This window comes from Eptesicus fuscus, chromosome 22 (assembly GCF_027574615.1).
Source record: "Eptesicus fuscus isolate TK198812 chromosome 22, DD_ASM_mEF_20220401, whole genome shotgun sequence".
Taxonomy (NCBI): Eukaryota; Metazoa; Chordata; class Mammalia; order Chiroptera; family Vespertilionidae; genus Eptesicus; species Eptesicus fuscus.
This window is the reverse complement of record NC_072494.1, coordinates 34,769,661-34,788,340: the sequence shown is the minus strand read 5'-3', so window position 1 is coordinate 34,788,340 and position 18,680 is coordinate 34,769,661. Positions and strand designations below refer to the sequence as shown.

At 53.0% G+C, this 18,680-nt stretch overlaps 2 protein-coding genes and 1 non-coding gene across 7 annotated transcripts in view; 1 reads left to right on the top strand and 2 right to left on the bottom strand.

Annotated features, from left to right (window-relative positions):
* RASSF5 (Ras association domain family member 5) overlaps positions 1-15,374 on the top strand; it is a 71,218-nt gene extending 55,844 nt beyond the window's left edge. Inside the window, exons 3-6 of one of the 2 annotated variants that reach the window (XM_054711724.1) lie at positions 9,532-9,642; positions 10,569-10,866; positions 11,545-11,660; positions 13,083-15,374. In XM_054711724.1, coding sequence (XP_054567699.1) covers positions 9,532-9,642; positions 10,569-10,866; positions 11,545-11,660; positions 13,083-13,235 — 678 coding nt within the window. In that variant the 3' untranslated portion in view covers positions 13,236-15,374. The remainder of the gene's footprint in view (positions 1-9,531; positions 9,643-10,568; positions 10,867-11,544; positions 11,661-13,082) is intronic. The other variant, XM_008154181.3, reaches the window with a different exon arrangement.
* Positions 9,270-9,398, bottom strand: LOC114227334 (small nucleolar RNA SNORA31). The gene has a single exon (XR_003613372.1). It is a non-coding gene; the product is annotated as a small nucleolar RNA SNORA31 (small nucleolar RNA).
* A 2,006-nt stretch (positions 15,375-17,380) lies between the features above and the next one.
* EIF2D (eukaryotic translation initiation factor 2D) overlaps positions 17,381-18,680 on the bottom strand; it is a 32,315-nt gene continuing 31,015 nt past the window's right edge. For all 4 annotated transcript variants that reach the window (XM_054711395.1, XM_054711396.1, XM_008154179.3 and 1 more), the window contains one exon: positions 17,381-17,583. In XM_054711395.1, the coding sequence (XP_054567370.1) occupies positions 17,513-17,583 (71 nt within the window). In that variant the 3' untranslated portion in view covers positions 17,381-17,512. The remainder of the gene's footprint in view (positions 17,584-18,680) is intronic.

Sequence of the window (18,680 nt, the reverse complement as noted above, 5' to 3'; positions counted from 1 at the left end):
TCTAGCCACTCCCAGCGCCCCGGGAAGAGCCTGCTCCTGGAGGACTTGGGGTGAGGGGGCCAGCTTGCTAAGAAATGGGGTTGGCCCCTCCCTTGCTTAGCATATAGAAAGTAACGGAAGCTCCCCACTTTATGGGAACCAGATGAAACCAGCTGGTGTTATGGCCTCCGGGTTCCCCTGACCTTGGAATCCTCCTTTTTTATGGTAACAACATACATAGCGAAAGTCCATCGCTTTCATTGTTTTGAAGTGTGCCGTCTGTGGCATTAAGTACACTCCCATTGTTGTGCAACCATCACCAGAACTCGAAGGCTCCATCGCCAGAACTTTTTCATCTTCCCCAACTGAAACTCTGTACCCATTAGACAATAACTCCCCATTGCCCACCTCCCCGCAGCCCCCCACAACCACTACTCCACTTTCTGTCTCTATGAAGCTGATTACCATAGGAACCTCCGATAAAGCATTTGTCTTTTCGTGACTTGCTTAATTTCACTTAGTACGATGTCTTCAAAGTTCATCCATAATGTAGCATCTCAGAATTTCCCTCCTTTTATGGATGAGTAATACTCTGTTGGATGCAGATGTCGCGTTTTGTTTATTCATTCGCCGTCATCCAGGGGTTCTTCCACCTTTTGGCTCTGGCGGATACTGCTGCTATGAATATGAGTGTACACGTATTAGTTTGAATGTTTGCTTTCATTTCTTTTGGGTAGATACCCAGCAGTGGAATTGCTGGAGCACATGGTACTTCTTGTTTAATTTTTTTGAGGAATCGTCATGCCATTTTCCACAGCAGCTGTTCCCTTTTCCATTTCCATCAGCAATGCATAAGGCTTTCAGTTTCTCTGCATCCTCACAACACTGGTTTCCTGTGTTTTTGATAGTAGCCATCCGACCGGGTGGAAGGTAGTATCTTCTCATGGTGGTTTTGATTTGCATTTCTCAATGACTAGTGACGTTGGACATTTGTTCATGTGCTTATTGGCCATTGGAATGTCTTTGGAGAAATGTCTCTTCAAGCCCTTTGTCCGTTTTCTAATTGTGTTTTGTTGACATCCACCCCTCACTGTGTCATTTCGGGGGTTACGTGACATTGTGACTGTGAAGCCCAGAGCAGTGCCTGGCCAAGGTGACGTTTATGATGAGGAGGAGGCACTCGGGGCGGGAACTTAAGTCCCTGTAGCTCCGAAGCCATAGGGCTCGCCCAGCCTTCCCTGGTCCTGACTCACCCCGGTTACCTGCTCTGCTTGTAGACTGAGACGGTCACCTAAACGAGTGGGGACACCGTGCCCAGGATCCAGCACATGCTGGCCTCCTGGTGCGTTCGCTGATATCACATGCGTACACCGGAGCCCACCTGGGCGGCCCCGAAAGCCGCGGGGCCTATGCGGACTGCGCCCTGCCTGTTCTGGTGTTTCACCATCTGCGTATCTGTCTTCCCTCCTCAGATAACCTTGGGCTCCTGAGGACAGGGACCACCCTGTCGGTTTCATGTCCCAAGGTGCCTTTCACATCCTCCACCCATAGGCCGTTCAGTCAGTAAGTGCTGACTGTCTGCATTCGCCATCTGCTGTGCAGTTTTGTCTTTGGGGATTTCCGTCTCTTTCCAGTTTATCAAATACCCGCCTTGATTTTCCCAGATTTCTTCTATATTCCCCCCGAAGCAGTCAGATTCCACACGGTTCTGCTTGGACAGATGGCTCCATGCTGAAGTCCCTTCCTTCCTTCCTCTGTTGGGAATAGCCTGTTGGAGGGCAGTGTTCTGGAAGTTCTAGCCCTTCTATCTCTTTCTGGGACCTTGGACCATTCGGAGAGGGACCTATGGGAGCCACCGCGTCACTGCCAGGGTGCCTGGGAAAGCCATCCGGGCACCAGCCCCTCGGGGCCTGGGAGGGGGGCCGTGATGAGGCTACACGGGCTTCCGCTTTCCCATCTGGTCCAGCCCATCACAGAGGAACTGATGGGCCTTGAATGTGGTCTGGGCCTGGAGCAAGGCATCCCAACCAGCCCGGACAGCTGGGTGTCTGCCCTGTCCGTCAGGGGTTCCTACTCAGGACAGGCCTGCCAGACACACGGGTGTGCGGGCTCAGCCCCGCGGTTGGGCTGCAGGACAGAGTGGAGGTGTCGGCTGATGGCCATTCTCACGCCTGAAGCTCGCCTCCCCGACTCAGGCCGGAGAGGCATGAGAATTGCTGCTGACAGATGTGCTAAGAGCCAAGAAAGAGGAAATGTGGCAAAGGCTCATGGCCAATGCTTCCGGGGTAGTTCTTGTTTTGTTTTCTTGAACCGTATGAGTTCAGAAGGTGCAGACCTACTTGAGCTCGGCTCAGAGGGGGTCTTGCCCACGGGCAGAGGAAGCACGTGGAGAGTCCTGAGACAAGCAGCGTGGCAGAGGTTGGGACCGGTCTGGGTGCTGCTTCAGACCAGTTGGCACTGCCATTCGGACGAGCCCCCAGCGGCCCTCCCAGCGGCCCGGCCCCACACCCTGTTCTCTGAAATGGAAGAGGAAGCAGTGATGAAAGAAGCCACCCTATCTTGTATGTAAAATCTTAGAGCTGCAAAGGGACACAGCTTTGCTGGTCTCACTTCATGATTTCACGGATGAAGAAACCGAGGCCCTGAGAGGGGAAGTGGCTCCCCAGAGGTCACAGGTCATTTGATGGTCTGGCATTTGTTGTCACCAGGAAACTGCCAGGAGCTGAGCCACAGGGCTGGTCTCCAGACCAAGCCCCATGCAGCCCACACCTTGTCAGCATCAGTCTCTTGGGGTATGGGCTGGTGGGAGGTGCTCCTGGGCTTAACTGGCGCCCATCGCTGGGCTCTGGGCTGGGAACCACCAGGCTGCTCCGCCTTCTCCCTGCCACCCAGTCCACAGGTATTTATCTGACACCTTGGAGGTGAGCCCAGTGTCAGCCAGGTCCCGCAGAGGGTACAAAAGAAGCACAGTCATCAGACATCCTGTCTTTTTCCCTCAGGGAGCATCTAATTGGGAAGGCGGTATGAGCACATGTGAAACAATAATTGAACAATAAAAGGCAGCCTGTAATTAGGTGTTGCATGTAGCCATGCCGGCTGTAGGTCCTGGCAGTAGTGGGTTTGACATGTGCAGGCAGCTGCAGAGGCCCATGGCATGTGGCAATTTGCAGCTTCGCGACAACAGGAATCTGAGGCTTTGGGGCTGGAGTGAGTCCCTGAGCCAGTGAGGGAGGCGAGAGGCCCACCCGCACCCCTCCCTCAGCCAGCCTGTTGCCTCCTCATTGGAGAAGGGAGGAGAGTTAGCGGAACTCCAAGGAAGTGATAAAGCCTTTGTCTGCCTGTGGAAAGTGTCCATTAGGTGAGAGTGATGTTACAGAAGGCCCGTCAGCTGAAGGCATGAGGAAATACACAGGAAGCAGGACTGGGCAGAAGTATGACTCAGGAAAAGGCAGGGACCAGAACAAACCTGCACCCCTGTCTCCATCGGGGAATTAAAATGTCAGGGGTCTAGTATACTAGGAGAAGGAGAATGAGGAGGTGCCGTGGAATCTCACTGGGAAACTAAGTGGAGAAGCTGGAGCTAGTGCAGATGGGGGCTCTGTGTTCTGGGGCAGGAGGAACTGCCCAAACAGCCATGTCAAGCAGTGAGGCAAACTGCTGCCCAGGGGCCAGAGTCCATGAATAAAGTTTTATTGAAACACACTCACCTTATGGCTGCTTTGTGCTGCAATGGCAGGGTTGGATAGCTACAACAGAGACGATCTGGCCTGAAAGCCTGAAATATATATTACCTGGCCCCAAACAGAAAGTGTTTGCCAACCACTAGCGTAGAGAAAGGCGTGAGCAAACTCCCCGGCACGTGGCCAATCCAGAAGCAGTGCCCATGGGGGTCGGACTGCGTGTGCCTGGGAAGATGGTAACAATATGAGGCTTGATCTTTCCCAAAACACTTTTATACTCATCACCTCAATTTGTTTTACTTTTGCATCGATGCTATGAGCAATAAAGGTATGTCACCCCAATGTGTAGAGGAAGAAGCTGAGCCTCAAAGTGGTTATCTGACTCTCAAGATCACTTAGTAATGGGAGTCAGCACCCCAACATCCTGCAGGTGTTACCTGAGCTTCTACTCTGTGCCAAGCTGGAACTAGGCTCTGGGGTGCCAGGTGGGCAAGACAGGAACAGGCTCTTCTCCCACAGAGCTCAGTCCAAGTTGAAATCCAAGGCTCATGGTACTGTGATTCCTAGGGAGAAGTTGGATCCTTTTTCTCCTGTAGCCAGTAGGGGACCATTGAGGTATCTTTTTTTTTTTTTTTAAATTCTCGCCTGAGGATATTTTTAGAGAGTGGAGGGGAGGTAGGAGGAGGAGAGAGAGTGAAACATCGATGTCAGAGAGACACATTGATTGGTTGCCTCCTGCACGTGCCCCAACTGGGCCTGGGATAGAACCAACAACCCGAAGTGCGTGCCCTTAACAGGGAATTGAACACACGTACCTTCGGTCTGTGGGCCGATGCTCTAACCAATGAGAAAAACTGTCCAGGGCATTAAAGTTTCCTGGGCAAGTATTTGTTATATCTGCTTAATACTCCGTGCACCAGGTGTAGAGAAGAAATGGAAGCATGGTGTAAGTCTTTAAGGAGCTTCAGTCTAGTTGGGAAGAAAAACCAAGATGGACGGTGTACTTGGAGATTAATATCAATAGTTGCATATTTAAGTGCCAGGTGCTATAGTGTTAGCTTTAGATGTAGGTTTGCTTTAATCTTGCTGGGGCTCCATTTCCGCATCTGTGAAATGGGCATGATAATGGTGCATTTCTCATAAACTGGTGGTGAGTAGAACAGCGCCTGGCACATAGTTAGCCAGTAAATAACAATAAGGATGATCATCGTCACCATTAAGGACTGGGGCGATCAGATGAAGGGACTAGACAAGACAACGGGACTGGAGAGGAGCAGACAGGAGCGATGAGGCAAAAACAGTGTGCAGGAAGAAGTTCAAATAGTGAAATTTTTGACAAAAATGAGTTTTGTGTGATTTAGGTCAAGAAAAGATGGGATGAATGTTAATCTGATGGCTTCACCCTGAGGGTGGGACACAGTCTCCTCGGCCAACTCCTCACCACGGGCCCCTCATTGCCAGAGCTCCTGGGGTTGCCCCGTGTGTACCTGGGGATACTAAAAGCCAAAAGATTCACTCAGCACCCCTTCTCCTCAGATCGTGGCTTAGATTGCATCATCAGCCGGTGTTCGTTGTCCTTTTCTTAAGGTAAAATTCAACTTAAGGGAATTCTGCTTGGAGGCAGGCCCCAGACTGCCAGGGGATGGTGCTCTGTATTTTGTTGTTGAGGATATTTTAATAGAAAATGTTGAGGATCGCTCTCTCAGCAGGCATCTCTGCTCTGACCCGTGACAGACACCCAGCCTTTTCAGGCGTCTGCACCCCAATAATCTTGAGAGCAAAGAGAGGACACAGCCCTTTCTATGGCTCAGGACATTCCCCCCCCACCCCATGCCCCAGATGTGCCGGGGGGCATGGGGAGCAGCTAAACCATCTGTTACCAATGCCAGGGCTTAATCAGAGCAAATGGATTCCATGCCAGATGCACTGAGATGGGTAAACCCCCAAGGAGAGACGCCTCATGGGCCACAGCCAGTATTTGTTAAATCCTAAGAGTGACTTTCCTGTTCTGTCTCCATCGTGGGCCACCCCAGGAGACAAACTCCGTCTGCCTGGTGCCTACCTTTGTGCCGTGGACAGAGACAAATCTTTCACTCTGAGCACGGGAGAATGGCAGGTGAAGAGATTGGGGTCTTTGCCTTATCCTCTGAAGGTTACTATATTATTACTTTTTTTAATTATTAAATTTTGATTTCAGAAAGGAAGAAAGAGGGAGAGAGAGAGAGAAACATCAATGATGAGGGAATCATTGATCGGCTGCCTCCCGTACGCCCTGCACTGGGGATGGAGCCCGCAACCCAGGCATGTGCCCTGACTGGGAATCAAACCGTGGCCTCCTGGTTCATAGGTCAATGCTCAACCACTGAGCCAAGCCGGCTAGGCAAGATTACTATATGATTGATCTGTTCACACAGCAGATACTTGGGCAGTGGGTGTCTGTGGGCCTCTGCAGCGGGATGGGGACCCCTGAGGTCTGCAAATACCCGTTCTTCTCAAACAGTCCTGCGCATTAGGATCACCTGGGAGACTCCAAACTCCCAGGGCCCAGGGTGCACCGCAGACCGATGAAATGTCCAGGATGGAGCTTAGGCGCTGAGTTTCTGACGATCCCCCCGAGGACTGCATGTGCGGCTGTGTTTAAGCATCACCGGTCTAGATTCCGTGCCATCCCTTGGATGGGAAAGGATTGGCGGGCCCTTGTGGCTGTGGCTGGCTGGCTGATTGGCCTATTTTGGGAGGTGACTCATTCGGTCCGTGGGTCAGACCTTGTCTGCCAGATCTGGCGTGGGCAGCAGCCAGCCCAGCCTGCGGCTGACATCCCAGGGTGTGAGATTTCGGGTGTTGGCCACGCAGGGCTCCTGGCACTCCCCGATGGGTGGTGGAGTCTGGACGGCTGTCTTCTGCGTCAGTGCTGGAGCGGGTGCCCACGGCCACTCACGTCACTCCCCCAGGTTTGTGGTGGGAATGGCTTAGAAGAGATGGGTTATCTGCTAAAGAAAGGGGAACAGGAAGAAGCCCTGGGTTAGGGCAGTCCCGACTCTGGCTGCATTCAAAACCAGGCCTGGAACATGGGCCTGTGGAAGTGGGGACCCAGATGCCTTTTCCAACAGAGAGATGGCTGTAGTTCGGTTGGAAACTATGAGAGAGCTCCCAGAGCTTCTAGAGTTTTCTTTCCATCCATTAACTCTTTTAAATAGATGAATAGGAGAAGGCTATTCACTCCGAGCAGCAGCCTGCGTGCTGCAGAGACGGACGGAGCACAGAATAGTAACGGGACCCCGGTCCTTGGACTGGAAGCTCCCAGCGGGCAGGCCAGGTCCCAGAGACACGCCCAGGGAAGGGGTGAGAAGCTCTGTTTTGAGGTCCTCGGATGAATGAATCAACAGCGAGTGAAGACAGTCAGTGAGGCTTCAGCAAACAGGAGGTGTCTTGGGAGTGCTTCCCCTTGGGTGGTCTTCTTTGGACTCGAGGTCCAGCAGGAAAAGGTGGGCCCCCATCCTGGCGGCTGAAGAGATGAGAAGCTCCTTCTTACCATCCTCTCAGGAGCCGGCTGCTCCCGGGGCCGAGGCTTCTGGCCTGACCCACGGGTCCAGTGCACCCTGGATGAGCCTCTCACAGGCCACGCAATTGATAGGCCTTGGTGTAGCAGCTGCGCATCCAGCCCTGTGGCGTGGAACCTCGGTGATCTTTGGGGGAGGGGGGGCTGGGGGGCGGGGGGCGGCAGCCCCGTCAGCGGAAGAGGCCGTCCTAGGAGGCCACGTGGTGGATGGAGAACATGGGCCTCAGACTCAGGTGGACTTGGTTCTAGGCCCTACTCAGCCCCTCACTAGCAGGGGGACCTAGACACTCAGGCACGTCCTTCACCTCCCTGAGCCTCGGTTTTGTAATCTGTAAAATGGGAATAAGATAATGTAGTACGTGAGACCGGGCATGTGAAAGCGCGTGGCACAGTGCTGTTCTCAAGATCCCTGAGGAAGAGGGAAGGGGGAGGACAGGCCGAGGGAAGATGCCGTCACAGACCAGGGCTGTCCACTCACCTCCGGGGGGAGGGTGGGGGCCACACCGGCGCTCCTTGGCAGCCACGGAGCTTGGCATGTCATGGGCTCCGTGGGACTGGAAAGTGAGAGGAGGAAGTGGTGGGTGCTGCTGAGTGTGGCGTGTCTCCCACGGGACAGCTTGCTGAGGGAGGGGGCAGGTCCGGCTCTGCTGTGGGTGCCCGTGGTGTTCACGGGGTGGTGATGTGGTGGCAGAGGGCTGTGAATTCCCCAGCCAAACCCGCGCCCACGGCACGGCGTTGGATGGTGTTAGGGAGGCAGCCCAGAGAACACCATCACCTGTCCCCCTCGGCCTCTCTTCTCTTTGGCCAAAAGAGAACCCTGACCCTCCCTGAATTGGGTAGATTTCTAAGATCAGGCAAATTCTGGGTGGGTTTTGACCAACCAACCTACTTAGTCATTTGTTCCCCCAAATTATGGCTCCTCCTGCACTCCCAGCCACACTCAGACCAGGAGAAAACACCGGGAAGGTGCTTGACAGTGAACTTGAGAGAAATCCGGGGGGTTGACTGAGGGACCCCTTCCACGGTGTGAAGAACACTGACCTCCATCACCTCAGCTCCGTCCGCCCGTTACCTTCCCGGGGGTGGGGAGGGACGAGAAGTCATGACGTCATAGGAAGAGCACACAGAACAGACCTGGCTTTTCTTCCAGTTCTGCACACACTGACGGCGGCCTCAGGCAAGTTACTGACCTCTTACTCTCGCGGTCTGCCTGTAAAATGGGCAGCACACTGTCTTGCAGAGTTTTGGTTCATGAGGATTAAATGAGGTAATGCATGCCGAGTGCAGGCACAGGCCGGTGCTGAGTGAATGCTGGGTGTCCCTCCGCCCCAGCAGAGGAGGTTTATCCCCTCAATCATCACAGAGGGCTACAGCCCAGCCCCCACCACTTCACTCGTTCATTGACAAATACACACGTACTTCCTATGACATGGGGCCTGAGCGGATGTCCCTGTGCCCTCGGACTCTGGGCCCGGGAGAATTGCTGTCATTCAGTCCGCACGTGCTGCATCGGTGCACAGTCAGGTCTCTCCACCTCTACTGTTACTTCCCCGAGGAGATGGAGCGTGCTTGCATTTCTTTGCATCGCCCATAGCATCTAAAAGCATCTTTTCCATAGAAGCCCTTTGTCAGCAAAAGAGCTCTGCTGGTTCTCGGAGTTCAAAGTCAATGCCTGTGGGACGGGCACTTTCACATTGTTCTCACAACAAGCCCAAGGGAGAGGTATTGCTCCCATTTCACAGATGAGGAGACTGAGGCTGAGGGAGATTGAAGTTACTTCCCCAGGGGTGGTGGGCGAGGCGATGGCACAGCTGGGATTTGACTTCTGTTTCTACCCTAAATCCATGTACCTTTTTTTTTTTTTTAATAAAAGAACTCACTGTTTTAATTAGTTTCAACCCTTAAAAAGTGGACTCAATCAGATGACAAGGGTGAAGGGGAGTGATTTTCAGTACTTCTCTCGTAAACTCATATTTTAGATTCTTCTTTGGAGTAAAATGGGCTCTTCACTGCTTACAGTTGTTTCTGAGTTGCAGAAACTCCACGTTCTTTCCTGTATTCCCCATTCGTTCTTGGCTGCCACGGTCAGACAGACAGCGTGGGGACCCATTTTTCTTGCATCTGCTGTGGAAACCTTAGCAGCGGACAGTAACAGCTCCAGGTCTAGCAGATAGATGCGTCCCGCCATCCACTGTCACTGCGTGGGGCTGCTGCTCGCTTCTGCGGGGTCAGAGGCCTTCGGGAGGGCGTGTCGTTCCCCCTTTGAATCCTGAGAACCGTGTACACCCACCCTCACCTCTGTGTCTGTTCCAGAATGCCTGTAAACCCGCGGAGGAGCTGCGGCGCCCGCCCACGCTGCAGGAGATCAAGCAGCAGATCGCCAGCTACAACAGCCGTGAGAAGAACTGCCTGGGCATGAAGCTGGTGAGCGGGCCTGCCCACCCGTGCCCCCAGGCCTCTCCACACCCTCTTCCCGTCTCGCTCCTCGGCAGTCCCTCTGGATTCTGGGGCTCCCCCCTTGACGTCCCCTTTCTTCTGGCCTCTGGAGGCCTCGGGCTGTGGAAGGCGGCCAGGGCCCGTACTTTAGAGAAATAGGATTGGCTGTAGAGTAAGACACAGATCCCATCTCTGGCTCTTCCACTTGTTCGCTTGTGACTGGGAGACTTTCTTAACTTCTCTGAGTTTTACGGTAAAAGGGAGATACACAGTGACTGAGGGCCTGGCATGGCTTGGGCCCCAGGAAGCCCTGGACAGGGGGTGTTCGCAGCCCCTCTTGGTTGCACAGGTACAGCCTGTGTCTGGGGAAGCTTCCTTGGATTGGGCAGAGCTTGCGTGTGGGGGTGGTAGGGTGCCCACTTTGTGCCAGGATCAGAAAGGCCATCTTCAGTGGGGAGGGGAAGGGAGGAGAGGAGAAAGTGGAGGAACCCTGCCCCCTGCTGGTGGCTGGCAGCAACTGGTTCTTTGGGGCTTAACCAAATGAGGCCCCAGGAAATCCAGTCACAGATGGGCCTGGGTTTGTCTTACAGGCTGTGGGTTTTAGAAAGAGGCCACTCAGACCCTGCCTCTTAGAGGGGGGACTCGCCTAAGGCAATCAGCATCGGACTGGTGGCAGATTTGGGGCAGGAAGCTCTGGAGACAAAGCTACAGCTGCCCCAAATATGCTTCCTGGTAGCTACATACTGTGGGCCTTCTTGGGGCCCACTGGGCACCCCTAGGTTAAAGGAGGCAGGAAGGAAGTCAGGGAGACAGGTGGGGGTTGCCCGGGGCAGTGGCAAGGACCATGCAAGGCAGCCCCGCCCTGACCCCATCTGTCGTTTCTCTCCCCCCCCCCCCCCCCCACTCACGGGCAGAGTGAAGACGGCACCTACACGGGTTTCATCAAAGTGCATCTGAAACTGCGGCGGCCAGTGACGGTGCCTGCTGGGATCCGGCCCCAGTCCATCTATGACGCCATCAAGGAAGTGAACCTGGCGGCCACCACGGACAAGCGGACGTCCTTCTACCTGCCGCTCGACGCCATCAAGCAGCTGCACATCAGCAGCACCACCACGGTCAGCGAGGTCATCCAGGGGCTGCTCAAGAAGTTCATGGTCGTGGACAATCCCCAGAAGTTTGCACTTTTCAAGCGGATACACAAGGACGGGCAAGGTATGGGAGTGGGAGCTCCGCCCCAGAAACCACCTTCCTAACTGTCTGTGTCCCCACCAACCCGCGGGGGCTGGGGGAGGAGTGGCCCTCGCCGGCCCCGCAGTGAGGCCAGGCCATCCGTGTGCAGCATGCAGGGCCGGGAGCGGGCTGCAGCTCATGCCCTCCCTGTGCCCCTCGCTCCGCGTGTGACTTCAGGAAACCCACACCCGGGCTCCCACCTCCTAATCTGGAGTGAGCGGGAACCCGCCCCATGGCTCCTAATCTTTTGGGAGATGACGTGAATGGAAACATGCTTCCCCCTCACACCAGAGATGAAAGGTTACTCCCCGTGTATTCTTCTTGTTGTTTTGATTGATTTCAGAGAGGAAGGGAGAGGAAGAGATAGAAACATCAATGAGAGAGCTGCCTCCTGCACGCCCCCTACTGGGGATCGAGCCCGCAACCCGGGCATGTGCCCTGACTGGAATCGAACCATGATCTCCTGGTTCATAGGTCGACGCTCAACCACTGAGCCACCGCGGCCGGGCACTCCCCGGATATTCTTGTCAGGTTCATTCTGTGGTTGAAAGGACCACTCCATCTGTTATCAGCACCGCTCTGTCCAGGCCCCCACCCCAGCAGGGCCCGCCCCTCTCCCGGCCCAGCTCCAGCCCCCCTCTCGGTTTGCTTGGTTCGCAGTGCTGTTCCAGAAGCTCTCCGTGGCCGACTGCCCCCTCTACCTGCGCTTGCTGGCCGGGCCCGACACGGACGTCCTCAGCTTTGTGCTCAAGGAGAACGAGACTGGAGAGGTGGAGGTAGGCCTGGGCCCTTTGCAGCTGCACAGACGCAGCCCCGGGGCACCGCGGGTGGCGCAGGGGTGTGTCCTCACTGCCCAGCACAGGTGCGGCAGGAAAATGGCTGGAGGAGTGGAGCTGGGGTGAGTGCGGGCCCAGGTCCAGGGTGTAAGCCAGGTTGGCAGCAAGTCTGGGCCTGTGTCTGGCAAGGCCTGTGGAAAGAGGATTTCGGGTGCTTCATTTCTGAGAGCTCAGATGGAGGGGCCCTGGCAGCTCCTTGGGTAAGCCCAGGTGGGTTCGCTCCAGGGTGGCCTGAGGCCCAGCAAGCACCACAGAGATGTCTGAGCCTTTGTCTCTCCCTGGTTCTTAAACATTGACCGCGCTCCCCCTAGAGGAGTCTGGTGGCGTAAAACGGGCAGAACCCAGACAGGTGCCCCAGAGGCCTGGGACACTGGGAAGGCGGAGACCTCTCGCGGTGTTTGTCACTCCGAGCTCAGTGGAGGCCTAGGGCTTGGCAGAGCAGTCTTGAGGTCACTTTGGAGATTTGGGGGATCTAGGCAAGTGGGGCTCTGTGCCTTCTCCCCACTTCACCCAGGCAGGTCTGGTTGTTTGGGGAAGTATCCATTGGAAAGGCTGGAGCGTGGCTGGCCCGGGGACAGCTGGCGGGCCTGGGGGTTCCGAGGCCTGGGCTCTGCTTCTAGCTCCGCCGCCTTAAGTTCTGTGATGGTGGTTACCCCACCTTCCCTGTGTGGACTTGTTTTCTCTGAAATGTGGGGATGGGACCAGATAAACCTCACCACTCCTGTGTGCTCCAAGAATTTAGTGGTCCAAACCCCTGGCCCCCGGGGCCTCAGCTCCTAGGTCAGCCTGAAAGGCCAGGCCATCCCGGCAGGCCTGGGCCAGCGAGGCTCTGCAGAGCTTTGCGGGTTATGTTCTCTCATTATCTGCTCTGCCAGCAGATGAGGAAACAGGCTGAGAAGGGTGGTGGTTGGGGGGGTGGGGGGGTGATGACCTCAAGGTCACAGGGTGCTTCAGGCTGAAATCCAGCCTCCTGAGCCCAAGTCCAGTTCTCCTCCAAATCCTGAGGGTCTGCATGTGGGGAGCCTCCTGTCACCCTACAGACAGATGGAGCAGACCAGCCGGGGCCCTGGGTGGCCCCAGCATCACTGTTAAGATCTCAGCTGCTACAGAGAACATTTAAGATTACTGACTAATAATATTGATAATCGGCTCGTGGATAACCTCTTGCTCGTGATATATGAGGATTTGAAAATGTGTTGCTAATATGACACGGGAAACCCAAGCTGTGCTCCCTGCACCTGCCTGTTCAGTAGTGGACTGACTGTGCGCAGCTGTGAGCCTGAGCAGCAGGGCCCTCGGGTCGGGCGACTTCTAAACCGTCTCCTATTCGTTCTCTCCCTGCTTCTCCCTCTCGCTTCACAGTGGGATGCCTTTTCCATCCCCGAGCTCCAGAACTTCCTAACAATCCTGGAAAAAGAAGAGCAGGACAAAATCCAACAAGTGCAGAAGAAGTATGACAAGTTTAGGCAGAAACTGGAGGAGGCCTTGAGAGAGTCCCAAGGCCAACCTGGCTAACCGGTCCTGCTTCCTCGCTCCCAGTGCCCACGGATTTATTTTTATTATTAACTATTATTTTGCAACAGACACTTTTTCTCAGGACACCTCTGACAGATGCGTGCCCATCAGCAGTCCCAGATGCGGCACAGTCTGATGGACACGTGTGTGCATGGGGCTGGGTCCTGCCCACCGCCACGCAGCGCCCGTCTGCACCTGCCAGGTGGCACTTGTGCAAAGAGCAGCCGGCGCCCTCCCGCAATCTGCAAGCCGTTCACAAACCAAATAGTTGCCTCCTTTATTTCTCCTTTACGTGCCACCCACAGGATCTTATTTATGAGTTAAAAGCTGTAGCATCTTCCTTTAGCAGGTCTGAGCTAAGCTCCTGAAAGCAGGATGATGCTCATAAAAGGCCTGTCCCGCACTGGCCCAGGCGCCCAGGTCAGAAGAGCCAGGGCTGAAGTGGCTCAGATTTCCGGGGAAGCTGCAGCCTGGCCCTGGCCCTCATCGCCGGAGTCTGTGCACATGTGAGCCCAAAGGCGTAGGTGTACATCTGCGTGTGTGTGTGTGATGCTTCACTGCGTCATTGTCAACAACTGTTTGTTCTTCACTTCCAACTGTATTTAATATTGCCATCATCCTCGTGTTTCCACCAAGGAAACCAGCTACTCGCCATTTTAGAAGTCTCCTGCTAGCACGGAAATCGGGCAGCCAGAGGAAGCCAAAGAGCTAGCGGAGAAACGTGTCCAAGTGTCTCCAGCTTTCCACCAGCGAGAGAACGGGGAGGGCCTGGCTGCCTTGGACCTGGGCCTCCAGCACGGCCTCTCCTGTATGGGGTATGGAATCGGGGTGCTGCCAGAGGAGCTGCCTTGATTTTAGAGGGGAACTTCCCACCCAGCCACGTGGAGTCCTCTGTGTTCTGAAGCACGGGCCAGCCAGTGGCATTGCGCTCAGCGAGCGTGGGGCTGGCCTCCCGCTGACCTCCCCGCTGACCTCAGTGCCTTTTTGTTTCCAGAGAGACGGGAGCAGGGAGTTTGTTTGAAGCTTTGCTGCTGGCTTGTTCCTGCCAGGAAGTGGGCCACAGCGGTGTGGGAGACAAGGCCCGGAGAGCCCTCCCTGTGTCAGGGGTCAGGGTCAGGGTCAAGCCTTCTTCCTACTGAAGTTCCTGGGCTTTGATTCCCCTGAGAGATGTCAAACCACATTGACAGGGCGGATCAGATTCCCGACTCACTTGTACTGGCTCCTGTTTCAGCCCAAACTTAAAAGTACACTAGCCACACAGCGCAAGCAGGTAGCCGGATGCAGACACTCCAGTGCGAGGGAGAAGGCAGGGCAGCTTTTTCAGTCGGCCTCTGAGAGACCCTTTCTTCGATGTCCTCTGCCGTCCCAAGTCCTTCTTGGGTTGGTTCAAGCCCAGGTTCCTTTGTGCAGCCTCGCCGAGTCCACACTGCCCTGATCCCAGAAGGAATGCTGACCCTTCATCATACAGGCTGTGCTAGTCTTCAGAGCTGCAGAAGCGAGACAGGCTGGCAGCTTGAGATTTTAAACCACGGAACGCTATGGTCTGCCATCTCATGCTCAGCCTTAGCACTCCCCCCGGAAAGCCTCTCTCCTGCTGTGTAGTTCAGGGAGCGGTCGAGTCCTTTCCCTTCACGCTGCATGTCTCTACCACGGATAGAAGGCACGGCTCCTGCTGCAACGCTGTGAATGCTGCTGAGAACCTCCTGACGGGGGTGGCTACTTTATTTTTGAGAAAGAAGAAAACAAAACTCATGTACATATATACCATAAAGGCTATGTATATATAGCTATGTATGAAGAGATAGGGGTGTTTATGAAATAAGAACGTTATGGGAAAACGCAGACTTTATCTGAAGCACAGTTAACCCAGGACCCAGGGTCCGAGCCTCCCCTCCCTCCCCGGGGAGGGCGTGACTGCTGGTAGTGCCTTCTATCCTCCTGTTTCCCCGTGTGTGTGTTTTGAGGATATTTTCTCCTTAAATGCCTTTCCTATATGGGTTTAAAGAAAAAAAAGTAATAAAGTTCATTGCAAAAGTGATTCAGACTGAAGACCTCTTCCTTGAACTTGACCTTTTCATGGGACTTGGGAGCTGGAGGGCGGTGGGAACCGAGACGAGCACATTTCTTGGCAGTGTCAGATTTTCTTTTGCCAGCAGACAGAGGCGTGAAGCTACTGTTCAAATAATCTTGAGGAAACTGTCCAAATACATGGCTAGAGCGTGCTGCTAGGTAACCGGCTACTCGGCGTCCCCACGGAGCAGGGGAGGAAAGATGGTGAGTTAGAAAAGAGAAGCGCTTTCTGGAGCTGAGCGGGATTAAACTCCAAGACCAGCTACTGAGGTAAGCAATGATTCTTCTATTTCTTTTTTCTGCTTCCAGTTTATTTTTTATGATTGAAGTATAATTGACACGACGTTATTAGGTTTGTATGTACGACACAGTGATTTGACATTCAAAGCAATACAGTGAGTCTAGAACCATCTGTAACTGTACAGAGTCATTGTGATACTGACTATAGTCCCTGTGTTGTACATTCATCCCCATGAATTATTTTATAACTGGAAGTTTACAACTCATTCTCCTTCACCTGTCATCCACTCCCTCCCTTCAGGCAACCATTAGTTTATTCTGTATCAATGAGTCTGTTTCTGTTTTGTCCGTTTGTTTTCGTAGATTCCCCATATATGTGAAATCATACAGTATTTGTCTGACTTATTTCATTTAGCATGATGCCCTCTCGGTCCATCCATGTTGTCAGAAGTGGCAAGATTTTACTCTTTTTTATGGCTAATATTTCATTATCTGTATTATGCCTTTATCCAGTTGTCTGTCGATGGGTATCTAGGTTGCTTCCATGTCTTGGCTATTGTAAATAATGCTGCAATGAACACAGGGGTGCAGATATCGTTTTAAATTAGCATTTCTGTTTTCTTCAGATAAATACCCAGAAGTGGGATTGCTGGGTCATATGGTAGTTCTACTTTCAGTTTTCTGAGGAACCTCCATATTGCTTTGCAGAGTGGCTGCACCAATCAGCATTCCCACCAGCAGGGCATGAGGGTTCCCTTTTCTTTTTTCCTTTTTAAAATATATTTTTATTGATTTCAGAGAAGAAGAGAGAGAAATAGAGAAACATCAATGATGAGAGAATCATTGATCAGCTGCCTCCTGCACATCCCACACTGGGAATCAAGCCTGCAACCCAGGCATGTGCCCTGACCGAATCGAACCATGACCTCCTGGTTCATAGGTCGACACTTAACCACTGAGCAACACCAGCTGGGCATCTGTTTCTTTTAAAAAATGAGATGAGAAAGAAAAAATAAGTTGAAGTATAATTGTTTTGATGGTACAACCTAAAGAACCCTAAAGGGATTCAGCTCAGCCCTTTCGCCCTCCAATTTTACAGGAGAGTTTCAGCCACAGAAGTGACTTCCATGAACTGAGCAGGGACCAAGGCAATGGTTCTGGACCTTCTCGCATCAAGTGTTCCATTGGGAATGCGACAAATGCCTGGTAACCTCTCTTGGGAAGATGATCAAACAAAACCTGGTGTACTATTTCCGGGAGTTCGTGGCCCCTCTGAAAAGTGTAATGTACATGGCCCCGACATTAGCAGGAGCCCCAGTTAGGAAGTTTAGAAAACATCTGCCTGATAAGCCTTCACGGTAAGGAAGCCATCACTTGGAGGCCGCATCAGTTTACCACTGCTAATGGCAGTGCACTAATGCAGGGAACAATCACTAGACGGAAACCCGCGTCCTAGAGTTTAAATTTTGCTGTAATTCAGGGCCAGTCCTTGCCTCTTTTGCCTGGGTTGATGACAAAACAGCTGGGTTCTGCTTTCTGTATGAATAACCCTTTGAGATGGGAAGCATTATTTTGGGCTGGGAGGTTAGTGAGATAGTAGGAATAGATGAGCAAGAGGCTGTGGATTATTTGTCAGAGGAACTTCAAACTAACAGGAAGGCCTCACCTGCCTGCACTCTGGTGGGCTGCCTGGACTTGAGACCCGGGGAGGAACCCAAACCACTGAAGCCACATGAATGGAAAGGCACTCCAGCCTCTTCTGTTGGGTAAAACGGCTCCTGGCTTGAAAATTTAGTACATTTTAGCTAAGTGGGGGAAACAAGAGGGAAATCAGATTTAGATTAGAATAAAAATTTATTCTGGTAAAGAATTATATATTTTTTGTTTGCAAAAGCTGAAAATGCTCCTATGAGTGAGCAGCCCAGAACCTGGATTCCACGGGATCGACCACATGAAGCAAGAGTCTGTCACTTCTTCTTGCCAGGCTTGGGGGCCTTTTCTAGGCCTTGGATGTGTTTCCGAGGAAGCTGATATTCTTCTATAATCCAAAACGCAGGAACTCGTCAGTGGGGGACGAACTCCCCCTCCTGCCCTCCCACAGCCCCTGCTGTCTCACAAGGTCCCTCCTTGGCCCCAACCCCATGGGCCCCCACCCGCACAGCTACCTCCTGGCCCTCTCATCACTTGGGTGCTCATTCCTGTTGACCATTTGTTCAAACCATTTCCACCATGGATCTGCTCTTGTACACTTTTCAAACTCGGCTCCTACAGAGGCCTTCTGGGATGAAGTGTTTTTCCTAGATGTGGAGGTATGTGTGAATTTCAGTCATTTTCACACTGATAGCTACTTGCTAGGTGTACTTCAGGCATTTAGAACCTTCTCATGAGAGATTGTCTGTTTTCCTCTGTATTTCTCTCAGCACCTCATACAGGGTTCTTCACTTAAAAAGGCTCAATTATAAAAGCTAACTGCTGATTACTACCTTATATCATAAAATAAATTTGCTTATTAAGCATTTACTATGTGCCAGGCCCTGAACATGAATAAAGATGAAAAGGGCAAGGTCTCTGACTTAAGACGCTCAGCAGGAAGTTCAGACAGAAAAAATTAGCCAAGCTGCAGACACTAACCAGAACTATAAATACAACTGGAAAGTGCTACATTAGCAATTTTTCAAACTCTAATTTTAGGAAACAGGAAAAAATGGGACATGCTCTGAGACAGGCTTCCCGTGACCCCTAAGCTGGCCAATGAGCCTTTAGGGTCAGGCAGAGTTGGCTGTGGGAGCCACGCCAGGTGAGTACCCAAGTGTGAATATGCGTGGTGTGTCTGGGGCACAGCAGGAGGCCAGTGGCTGAGGCCTCGGAGCTGCTGAAGAGCCTGACTGGGGTGGGTGAGCCTGGGAGGGCCTTGTTTCTGAGCGCACTAAAGAGGCAAAAATAACTTTAGAGGAGAGTGATGTAATCACATTTGTTTTAGGAAACTGACTCAGGCAGAAATGCAGAAGACAGCTTGAATTGAGGACAGACTGGAGGCTGTGTGACCCAGAGTTGGTCGAAAGAACTTGGCTCTACAGCAAGCATGTCAAACTAGCAGCCCACAAGTCTGACAAAGTTCAGAGCCCAGCCAGTAGC